Source organism: Anolis sagrei, chromosome 5 (genome assembly GCF_037176765.1).
Source record: "Anolis sagrei isolate rAnoSag1 chromosome 5, rAnoSag1.mat, whole genome shotgun sequence".
Lineage (NCBI taxonomy): Eukaryota > Metazoa > Chordata > Lepidosauria > Squamata > Dactyloidae > Anolis > Anolis sagrei.
Window position 1 is genome coordinate 197,039,717 of NC_090025.1, and position 12,303 is coordinate 197,052,019.

The window sequence follows — 12,303 nt, forward strand, 5'->3', positions numbered from 1 at the left end:
ATTAAAACAACAAATATATCCAAAACTACAGTGGTCAGTCATACTAAAAAACAATTATACATCATCTTCCATCCATGTCTTAGGGTGTTGTCTCACTCATCAAAAGCCTGTCTCCATAACCACTTAGGAACTGTCATTTATGACGAAATTTTTAAAGTTTTGTTAGAGTTCTGAAATTTTCACCACCAGAACTTCAGCAACACTTTAGAAGCAAGGCACCAGCATCCCTAGTTTTGTAAGTACTTTAGAACCATTTAGACCCATGCCTAGACTGTGTGTGTGTGTGTGTGTATGTTTATTTATTTCGTATCAAAAGCATTGCATAAATTAGTATAAAACTGATAAAAATAGAAGGCGCGCAGGTGGCTAAATATCTTTTGACCATCTCCATTTTGACATTACCTATTTCCAAAGGAAAGCAGGATCTGTCTTTTCTAACTCTGTGTTTCTTTCCACAGGTGAAAAAAGAGGCAAAGATGGAGCACTTCCTCTCCTGCACCTTAGGCTTCGTGATGGTAGGCCTTTTCCTTCAAGGTGGTACTGTCCAAGGTGAGACATTCTTCCTCCGGCAGGTATCATCATTGTTATAATATTTATTTATTCCCGGCTTCATCTCCCCCGATGGGGACTCAAAGATATTGAGGCCAGATAGCGTATTCTTGGTCCTGACTTTGAGACAGGAGGCAGAAGTAGAAGGGAAAAAATAAGAGTAAGTTCCTGAACCACAAACAACAACAACTATTATTATTATTATTATTATTATTATTATTATTTTACTGACACAAAAGCTGGTTCTCTTGGACATCTCAGCGGCTTTCGATACCATCGAGCATAGTATCCTTCTGGAATGGCTCTCCGGGATGGGTCTTGGGGGCACGGCTCTGTCGTGGCTCCAGTCCTTCTTGAAGGGTCACTCCCAGATGGTGAAGCTGGGGGATACCTGCTTGGACCCCTGACCTTTGAACTGTGGGTCCCACAAGGTTCCATTCTGTCCCCCATGCTTTTTAACATCTACATGAAACCGCTGGGAGAGGTCATCCGGAGTTTTGGAGTTGGGTGCCACCTCTACGCAGATGAAGTCCAACTCTACGCAGATGACGTCCAACTCCTTTCCACCTAACAAGGAAGCCCCTCAGGTCCTGGACGAGTGCCTGACCACTATGACTGTCTGGATGAGGGTGAATAAGCTGAGGATCAATCCCAACATTCTGTGGGCATTCTGTGGGCTGCCAACGCTATTCTGATATTTGTCTGATTCTGTTGTGACTTAGCTGGAATCACACAGTGTCTCTGATGAGGATGATGGGACTCCGGTTCACAGTCTGGTTCAAAATGTCCCTGTTATAGACAGTGAAGAGGTGCAGTTTCCCACAGCACAGAATGGGAGTGTTGATACTGAAAATAACCAGGTGCAGATGCAGATTGACTCAGAGAAGGAGGACAGTTCTCAGCCTGATAATGATAACAAGCAAGCAGGGAAACAGGCTGACACTAACGAACAGGCTGACCTTGACGAAATGGGAACCTTAGATCCGGCTGACCGTTTGGAATTCAGAGTTCGAAGGAGTGTGAGAATAGCTAACAAGAAGGAGGTCAGAGGCCAAAGAAACGCCTTCATTTTTTGCAAAGGATATTAAGCAGTGTGTTTGAGACCAAATCTTTGTCAAAGCAACTTTTTATTTAACTAGGAAGCTTGCCTTTGCTTGTCTGGATATCTTATCGTTCTTGTGTTCATGGTTTCAGGACTTTGTCATGTTCTCTTGGGATTTTGCTTTGCTGGTGCCTTTTTGGATTGAGCTTCAAAGTGCTATATTTAATTGATCTCTTGGAACATTATCCTTTGCCTTTAAGAACTTTTTACCTTTTATTTTTAATAAACTAAAAAGACTTCTGGCTGTATACAGTTTGGTGTTTCAGCAAGATGAATCTATTCTGAGGTGCAACAGACTCGCACTATGTCTTCTGAGCTGTAAACGCTGAGTTATCTGTAACCCTCCTGTCTCCTCCACATTCCTTTCAGAGTCAATCCCTGGCCAATTCTCATGGGAATCGCTGCCTATTTCCCCAACAACAGATCTACCCAAAACATTCCCATTGTCTAAAAAACTACGTTCGCTGTCCCCCACAAAAACACCATGCTCAAACAGAAAATCCCTGTCTTCATCCTCAGAGGCTACACAGACTTCAACAGTACTTTTTTGTGTATGTTTTTATCGTCAAAAGTTTTAATTAAAAACCTTGGGGAAAAGAAAATATTGTCCCCATAATGATGACACTATTAAGAATGGATCCTTTGGTGGTACTGCTAACATTGGGCCAGGATGGCAAAAGGACTCTAAAACCCATCTTAATTTATTTATTTACAACATATATATGCTGCGCTTCTCACACCGAAGGGGACTCAGAGCAGCTTACAAGATATATACACACACACACACACACACAAATACATACAATATATTATATTATTAGCATAGTACAATATGAGTATTATATATTTCTATATTGTACTATAACATTATATTGTATAGAAAAATATTCTGTGAGTTCAGCATTTTTCCGGATGAAGCAGAGAGTGTTTGAGGACCGGGACATCCATAGGGAGACCAAGGTGCTTGTTTATAAAGCTATTGTCCTTCCAACCCTGCTCTATGCCTGTGAGACGTGGACTGTCTACAGACGTCACATGGAACTCCTGGAATGATTCCATCGGTGCTGCCTCCAGAAAATCCTGCAAATCTCTTGGGCAGATAAGCGGACAGATGTCAGCGTGCTGGAAGAAGCAAAGACCACCAGCATTGAAGCGATGGTTCTCCGCCACCAACTCCGCTGGGCCGGCCACATTGTCTGGATGCATGACCACCGTCTCCCAAAGCAGTTGCTCTACTCTGAACTCAAGAATGGAAAACGGAATGTTGGTGGACAGGAAAAGAGATTGAAAGATGGCCTCAAAGCCAACCTTAAAAACTCTGGCATAGACACTGAGAACTGGGAAGCCCTGGCCCTTGAGCGCTCCAGCTGGAGGTCAGCTGCGACCAGTAGTGCTGCAGAATTCGAAGAGGCACGAATGGAGGGCGAAAGACAGAAACGTGCCAGGAGGAAGGCGCGTCAAGCCAACCCCGACCGGGACCGCCTTCCACCTGGAAACCAATGCCTTCACTGTGGGAGAAGATGTGGGTCAAGAATAGGGCTCCACAGCCACCTATAAACCCACAAAAATAGTCATCAAGGAAGATCATCTTACTCGTCCAACGAGGGATCGCCTAAGTAAGTAAGTAAGTAATTAGTAATATTACATGTAATATAAAATATACTGACAAGATATCCTTGTTGCCCGAGGACCAAATGCACAACACCAAATGTGCTCCCAACTCACCTGATTCCTCCTAATGATTTGGCCCCAGGCGGGTCTCTCAATGGACTTCCTGTTTCTCCTTTTGTAGATGCCAAGGTCCAGACCTGCCCTCCCAAGGTGCTCTCCTTCAAGGAGCATTGCTACATCTTCTTCTCCTTCAAAGTGAGATGGATAGAAGCAGAGGTGAGTGCTGCTCCTTGATCAAGCTTATCTTTTTCACTTCTAGGGAAAGCTATATTTGTCCCTTGTCTTCTCATCACGGCATCTCTTTCCTATCTCTCGTTGGCTAGAAAACCTGCCAAGACTACTTGCCTGGAGGCCACCTTGCTTCCATCAGTAGTTTTGCTGAGATGTCAGAGATTGACATTTACATTTTGGACAACCACAATTACTTTGAGAATGTCTGGATTGGATTGTATCGCATTGGCAAAGTAGGTATCAACTCTGGTTTATTTGGGGGGGGGGGGAGGGGGAGGAAGGTGTTAAATAAATTTATTTATTTATTGTGTCAGGGGGAACCAGACCATTGTATTACATTTCTAACAGAACAAAGCAAACAAACAGACAAAATACAGAATTTGTGAGTTTGGTAGTTGATTAAATGTCCTTTGACCAGTATCTGGCCACTTGGAGTGCCTCTGGTGTTGCTGCAAGAAGGTCCTCCATTGTGCATGTGGCAGGGCTCAGGTTGCATTGCAGCAGGTGGTCTGTTGTTTGCTCCTCTCCACACTCGCATGTCATGGATTCCACTTTGTGGCCCCATTTCTGAAGGTTGGCTCTGCATCTCGTGGTGCCAGAGCGCAGTCTGTTCAGCACCTTCCAAGTCGCCCCGTCTTCTGTGTGCCCAGGGGGGAGTCTCTCATTTGGTATCAGCCATTGGTTGAGGTGCTGGGTTTGGGCCTGCCACTTTTGGACTCTTGATTGCTGAGTTTCCAAGTCTGTAGATCTTAGAAAACTATTTCTTGATTTAAGTCGTTGGCGTGCTGGCTGATACCCAAACAGGGGATGAGCTGGAGATGTCTCTGCCTTGGTCCTTTCACTATTGGCTGCTCCTTCCCGGCGGATGTCAGGTGGCGCAATACCGGCTAAGCAGTGTAATTTCTCCAGTGGTGTAGGGCTCTGACACCCCGTGATAATGCGGCATGTCTCATTAAGAGCCACATCCACTGTTTTAGTGTGGTGAGATGTGTTCCACACTGGGCATGCATACTCAGCAGCAGAGTAGCATAGCGCAAGGGCAGATGTCTTCACTGTGTCTGCTTGTGATCCCCAGGTTGTGCCAGTCAACTTTCGTATGATATTGTTTGTAGCGCCCACTTTTTGCTTGATGTTCAGGCAGTGCTTCTTGTAGGTCAGGGCACGTCCAGTGGGATTCCTTCCCAGGTAATAATCCTCAGAGCTCAAGATGCTTGTCTGTTCTTAAGGTGAAAGGCATATAAATAAATGGTGCCAGTTTAAACAGAAGCAATAGAGCTTTGTTTCATTTGTGTAAGGTGTCAGGAGTCAATTTCTGACGGCATGAAAGCATCACAAATTCCCTCCGTGACATCCTGACTGAATCATCCTGGCTGCCTCAATTTTCTCTCTGTGACATTTTGAAGCCAGCGGAGGGCACTGGAAACCTTGTATTGGAACTTGTGAAGCAACGAGTTCTAATAAGGAAACTGAGAAGAGGGGGAGGTGGGCAAGAAAGGTGTATAAAAGAAAGTGGTGGTGGGAAAAAGTCAGTAGTGTCTTTCTTTGCTGTAGAGATACAAGCAATATATATTCATTTCCAAGCAAAACCGGCTTGTGAGTGATCATTTAATATTGCTATGTAAAACCTACAGTCTTACATAAGGTTGGTTTAGTTGCTACTTAAGCAAAGAGATCAAAGATGAGACTGGAATAATGGCTGCCGATGTCAGGTCCCTACAAGAGAGGAAAGGCATCATATTTTTCAATGTAATTCCTAGGTATTCTTCCCAAATGATAAGTTATTAGTTATATACCTATATAAATAAAAATGTAATGTTGGTTTGTGGGATTAACATTACTCAAAAACCACTGAGCAAATTGACACCAAATTTGGACACAATATACCTTGAAGGCCAACGAGTGACCATCACTCATAAAAACACTGAAAAACACAACAAAAGAGTTTAAAAATAAAAAACCCCACCCCACATTACAATACATGCATAAAACCACACACACACACATATATGCATATGCATATACATATACATACATATACATATATATACACACACACACACAAACACACATATATACACATATACACAAATATATACACACATACACACACACACAACACATATACACAGACTAGGCCACAGCAACGCGTGGCAGGGGACGGCTAATGTGTGTGTGTGTGTGTGTGTGTGTGTGTGTGTATTCCACTTCTTATCCAGAAGAAATACTGTATGTTTTTAGTTTCATAATTGTAACTGGGTAGGAGTTTTCAAGGCTCCCTGTTGCAGGCATTTTGCCTCCAAATATTCCACAGAAATATTGAGCTTCTCCCAAACTGACAGGTAGGTTTCACCCTCAAGGACCAATTGGCTTAAAACCACTGTGGGTTCTTCAAAGCTGCAAAATCCCATCATGGGCCCCACCTAGACTGCCATATATATAATGCTGTTCAATACATTATGATAACATAATGGGAAAACATGTTCAATTCTGGGCACCACAATTGAAGAGAGATATTGACAAGCTGGAATGTGTCCAGAGGAGGGCGACTCAAATGATCAAGGGTCTGGAGAACAAGTCCTATGAGGAGTGGCTTAAAGAGCTGGGCAAGTTTAGCCTGAAGAAGAGAAAGCTGAGAGGAGACATGATAACCATGTATAAATATGTGAGAGGAAGCCACAGGGAGGAGGAGGGAGCAAGCTTGTTTTCTGCTTCCCTGGAGACTAGGACAAGGAACAATGGCTCCAAACTACAAGAGACGAGATTCCAGCTGAACATGAGGAAGAACTTTGTGACTGTGAGAGCCGTTCAGCAGTGGAACTCTCTGCCCCAGAGTGTGGTAGGGGCTCTGTAAGACTGTAGGTTTTATATGTTGTTGTTGTTGTTGTTCATTCGTTCAGTCATCTCCGACTCTTCGTGACCTCATGGACCAGCCCACGCCAGAGCTCCCTGTCGGCCGTTACCACCCCCAGCTCCCTCAAGGTCAGTCCAGTCACTTCAAGGATGCCATCCATCCATCTTGCCCTTGGTCGGCCCCTCTTTCTTTTGCCTTCCACTTTCCCCAACATCATTGTCTTCTCTAGGCTTGGGTGTCTCCTCATGATGTGGCCAAAGGACTTCATCTTTCCCTCTAGTCTCCTTCCCTCCAGTGAGCAGCCGGGCTTTATTTCCTGGAGGATGGACTGGTTGGATCTTCTCGCAGTCCAAGGCACTCTCAGCACTTTCCTCCAACACCACAGCTCAAAAGCATCCATCCTCCTTCGCTCAGCCTTCCCTAAGGTCCAGCTCTCACATCCGTAGGTTTTATATAGCAATATTAAATGATCACTCACAAGCCGGTTTTGCTTGGAAATGAATATATTGCTTGTATCTCTGCAGCAAAGAAAGACACTACTGACTTTTCCCCACCACTACTTCCTTTTACACACCTTTCCTGCCCATCTCTCCCTCTCTCCCTTTCCTCATTAGAGCTTGTTGCTTCACAAGTTCCAGAATACAAGGTTTCCAGTGCCCTCTTCTGGCTTCAAAACGCCACAGAGAGAAAACTGAGGCAGCCAGGATGATTCAGTCAGGATGTCACGGAGGGAATTTGTGATGTCTTCATGCCATCAGAAATTGACTCCTGACAGGCTCCTTCTTTGGAAGCTTTTAAACAGAGGCTGGATGGCCATCTGTCAGGGGTGCTTTGATTGCAATATTCCTACTTCTTGGCAGAATGGGGTTGGACTGGATGGCCCAGGAGGTCTCTTCCAACTCTAGGATTCTACGATTCAATAGCCGCAATCATGTTCTTCCAATAGGTTTCCCATTGATTGTCCACAGTGTGAATGAGAGATTGGAATGTTCGATCCCACATTCCTCTTGTTATTGTTGTTTTTGTGCAAACTCCAGACCAATTCCATACCTGCACAGAATATGAACTGGTTCTGGAGCGATGGCTCTTCTTCCAGATATAGCTACTGGGACGAAGGAGAACCCAACAACACCAACAACCAGTCGAGCTGTGTGGAGCTGCTCCATGATACAGGTGAGCCAGGCCCAAAAAAAACCCACATGTGCAGCCAGATATGTGGGGGGAGAAAGAGCAATGGCTATCCTATGACATTGGTTGGGTGGGATGTGCTTCCAGAGAGACAGAGTCAATATTGCAGTGTACTACTGGATCAGTTGTTAGGACCATTGATTGTAGTGAATATGATTCCATAGATCAGCGGTTCCTGAAGTTTTTTCTGCGATGGAGCCCCTCAGAAGACTCTTTCCTCCCACAGAATGCTCACTCTGTCTCTAAGCCAGTGTTTCTCAACCTGGGGGTCGGGACCCCTGGAGGGGTTGCCAGGGGGTGTCAGAGGGGTCACCAAAGACCACCAGAAAACAAAGTATTTTCTTGTATTGTCGAAGGCTTTCATGGCTGGAATCACTAGGTTCTTGTGGGTTTTTTCGGGCTATAGGGCCAAGATCTAGAGGCATTTCTCCTGACGTTTCGCCTGCATCTATGGCAAGCATTCTCAGAGGTAGTGAGGTCTGTTGGAATTAGGACAATGGGTTTGTATATCTGTGGAATGGCTGGGGTGGGGCAAAGAGCTCTTCTCTGCTTGAGCTAGGTGTGAATGTTTCTGCTGACCACCTTCATTAGCATTTGAAGGCCTGGCTGAGCCTGGGAAAACCTTTTGTTGAGAGGTGTTAAGATGTGCCTGGTTGTTTCCTCTCTGCTGTTTTGCTGTTGTAATTTTAGAGTTTTTTAATACTGGTAGCCAGATTTTGTTCATTTTCATGGTCTCCTCCTTTCTGTTGAAATTGTCCACATGCTTGTGGATTTCAATGGCTTCTCTGTGTAGTCTGACATGGTGGTTGTTGGTGTGGTCCACCCAGAGGACAAATGTTCCTGCCATACATCAAGGGAACCACTGACCGCATAGGGAAGCTGATGAGGAAACACAACATACAAACAATCTACAAACCCACCAAGAAAATCCAACCAATGCTCCGTTCAGCAAAGGATAAGAGGCATCCTCTAAATTCTGCAGGAGTCTACCGCATACCATGCAGCTGTGGACAAGAAGTCTACATAGGGACCACCAAATTCAGCAGCATTGCCCAGACACGCATCAAGGAGCATGAAAGGCACTGCAGACTCCTTCAACCAGAGAAGTCAGCCATAGCAGAGCACCTGATGAACCAACCTGGACACAGCATGTTATTTGAGAACACAGAAATGCTGGACCACGCTCACAACCACCATGTCAGACTACAGTGAAACAATTGGCCCAAGAATCACAATGCAAGAAATCCCAAGCATGCTTCTTTCCATCTGTGATTATTCCATGGAGCTTCCAGGCTAACAAGCTATGCTGAACTGACACTTTCTCTTCGTTTGCAAAAATCCTAAATACCTTTCTAACAAGAAAACATTATGCTCTCACCAACATGAAAGCATTGCGATGACCTTTCCCCGAGCTGGCTTCCAATCTGCTGGCCAGGCGAGAACTCCGCCTGACCCACAAATCAAGACGAGCTTGCCAAGTCAGGTCACTATCAAGGCTCTCTGCACTTTCATTATCAGCGTGAGAAGGAGGCAGAGGTCTCCCCACCAGTTCGCTGTCTCCTTCGTTAAAATTCTTTTCTTCTGAGAACTGCTGTGTTGACTCTGCACAGTCTGTGGGAGCCTCAGAAAAAGACCTAGAAGCAGGCCCAGAGATCTGAGGCACAGAAAAAGAGCCAGGAATCTGAATCCCATCATCCTCATCATCAGAGAACATCTCAGCCACAACAGAAACCATGAAAATGAACAAAATCTAAAATCACAACAGCAAAACAACAGAGAGGAAACAATCCGGGACATCTAATCGCCTCTCAACAAAAGATTGCCCCAGGCACTGCCAGGCCATCAAATGCTAATCAAGGTGGTCAGTTGAAACATTCACACTTAGCTCCAGCAGACAAGAGTTCTTTGTCCCACCCTGGTCATTCCACAGATATATAAACCCTTTTTCCTAGTTCCAACAGACCTCACTGCTTCTGAGGATGCTTGCCATAGATCAGTGGTTCTCAACCTGGGGTCCCCAGATGTTTTTGGCCTACAACTCCCAGAAATCCCAGTAAGTTTACCAGTTGTTAGGATTTCTGGGAGTTGAAGGCCAAAAGCATCTGGGGACCCCAGGTTGAGAACCACTGCCAATAGATGAAGGCGAAACGTCAGGAGAGAATGCCTCTAGAACATGGCCGTATAGCCCGAAAAAACCTACAACAACCCAATGTATATGTTGTGTTAACAGTTTGTGCCTATGTTTTATATTGTATGTTTTGTATTATTTTGCCTATGTGGAAACCGCTCTGAGTTCCCTAGGGAAGATAGGATGGTATATAAATAAAGTTTTTTATTATTATTACTAGTTGTACCAGCCACGCATTGCTGTGGCCAACCGTCCCTCTTTCTCTCCTTCTTTCCCTCCTGCCTTCGCTCCCTTTCCTTCCTTCCTTCCCATCTTTCCTCTCTTCTTCCTTCTTTCTCTATTTCCTTCCTTCCCTTTTTCTTTGTCTTCTGCTCTCTTTTCTTCCTTCTCTCTTTCCTTCTTTCCTTCCCTCCCTCTTTCTCTACATCTTCCCCCCTTTCCTTCGCTCCCTCTTTCCTTCCTTCTTTCCCTTTTTTCTTTCCTTCTCTCCTTCCTTCTCTAACTTTCCTTCCTTCCCCCTTTTTCTTTCCCTCCCTCTTTCTCTCCTTTCTTCCTTTTCTACCTCTTTCCTTCCATCCTTCTCTCTTTGCTTCCATGCTTCCTTCACCCTTTCCTTCTTTCTTTCCCTCCCTCCCTCTTTCTTTTTCTTTCTTTCTTTCTTTCTTTCTTTTTCTCCCCTTCCTCCCACTTTCTTCCCTTTTTCTGTATTGTCATTTAGTTTATCGTTATTTAGCTTTTGGGGGCTTTTTAAGTTCCTTCTGCTGTGTTTTTCAGTGTTTTTATGAGCGAAGGACATACACTGGGTTGTCAGGTGTCTTGTATCCAAATTTGGTGTCAATTCCCCCAGTGGTTTTTGAGTTCTGTTAATTCCACAAACGAACATTACATTTTTATTTATATAGATTATTTAAAGGGCAAGGGAATTGGACTAGATGGCCTTTTGGGTCCCTTTCAGTTCTCTTACTTTCTGTGAGTCTACAATTGGCATTCCTCTCTTGCTTTTTAGGGTATCGCTACTGGAATGATGAAGACTGCGAGCTGAAGCGCCGCTTCCTCTGTAAATACAAACCTTAAGGCCGGGGGCCGTTTCTCCCAATTTTGGGGGGTCTTCCATTTAGTTAGAGGAGGGATCCCAAGATGAACCAATTCAACAAAGAACAATGGAAAGGATCTTTCCTGAAATGATCCCAACTCATATATTTCTGCGTTCTTAGATTCATATACATAACTCCATATCTCCGTTGAGTTTCATTCAAGTTAGGCTAATGATTACAATATTTACGATCTGAATTCCATAGTGAATTAATAGGATGTTACTCGCCCCAGACCCCCATTTTCCCAGTAAACTTATTGCATTTTTGTTATGTGTTTTAAATAAGAAACAAATAATGTATACAAAAAAGAATAACACGTAATAAAAGTGAATGTAAACAAATAAGTGTACAATTTTCCTTCGTGATCGAACTTGATATTTGCCTTTCTTTGGCCACACTTTCTTCAATTGCAGGGCATTTAAAACAAACTAACAAAATGAAGTTCAACAGTGACAAATGCAAGATACTCCACTTTGGCAGGAAAAACGAAATGCAAAGATACAGAATGGGGGACAACGATGCCTGGCTCAAGAGCAGTACGTGTGAAAAAAATCTTGGAGTCCTCGTGGACAAGAAGTTAAACATGAGCCAGGAATGTGATGCTGCAGATAAAAAGCCAATGGGATTTTGGCCTGCATCAAGAGGAGCCGAGTGTCTAGATCTAAGGAAGTAATGCTACCCCTCTATTCTGCTTTGGTTAGACCACATCTGGAATATTGTGTCCAATTCTGGGCACCACAATTCAAGAGAGATATTGACAAGCTGGAATGTGTCCAGAGGAGGGCGACTAAAATGATCAAGGGTCTGGAGAACAAGCCCTATGAGGAGCGGCTGAAGGAGCTGGGCATGTTTAGCCTGAAGAAGAGAAGGCTGAGAGGAGATATGATAGCCATGTATAAATATGTGAGAGGAAGCCACAGGGAGGAGGAGGGAGCAAGCTTGTTTTCTGCTTCCATGGAGACTAGGACGCAATGGACAATGGCTTCAAACTACAAGAGAGGAGCTTCCATCTGAACATGAGGAAGAACTTCCTGACTGTGAGAGCCGTTCAGCAGTGGAACTCTCTGCCCCGGAGTGTGGTGGAGGCTCCTTCTTTGGAAGCTTTTAAACAGAGGCTGGATGGCCATCTGTCAGGGGTGATTTGAATGCAATGTTCCTGTTTCTTGGCAGAATGGGGTTGGACTGGATGGCCCATGAGGTCTCTTCCAACTCTTTGATTCTAGGATTCTATGAAACAAACAAACAAAAACCTGCGCAATGAGGTTTGTCGTCCCCCCCCCCCCCCCTTCAATGTGTTTCTAAATGAATGAGGCAAGTGTCGTTACGTAGAGTCAAAATTAGCATATGCATCATATGAAGGGAAGGAAAGTAGAATATAATCCTCTTTACAGTGTCATCCTACCTTACAGTGATGGTTAGAACAGGTCCTTTCCTATTTAGAATCAAAGAGTTGGAAGAGACCTCATGGGCCATCCAGTCCAACCCCATT

The 12,303-nt window shown here is 44.4% G+C and overlaps 1 protein-coding gene across 1 annotated transcript; it reads left to right on the forward strand.

The window, feature by feature from the left end:
- The first annotated feature begins 476 nt into the window (after positions 1-476).
- LOC137097109 (C-type lectin Cal-like) lies at positions 477-10,794 on the forward strand. The gene is made up of 5 exons (XM_067468410.1): positions 477-549; positions 3,444-3,538; positions 3,646-3,786; positions 7,442-7,577; positions 10,727-10,794. Exons 1-5 carry the CDS (start codon positions 477-479, stop codon positions 10,792-10,794), a joined length of 513 nt encoding a protein of 170 aa, XP_067324511.1.
- The last annotated feature ends 1,509 nt before the right edge of the window (positions 10,795-12,303 follow it).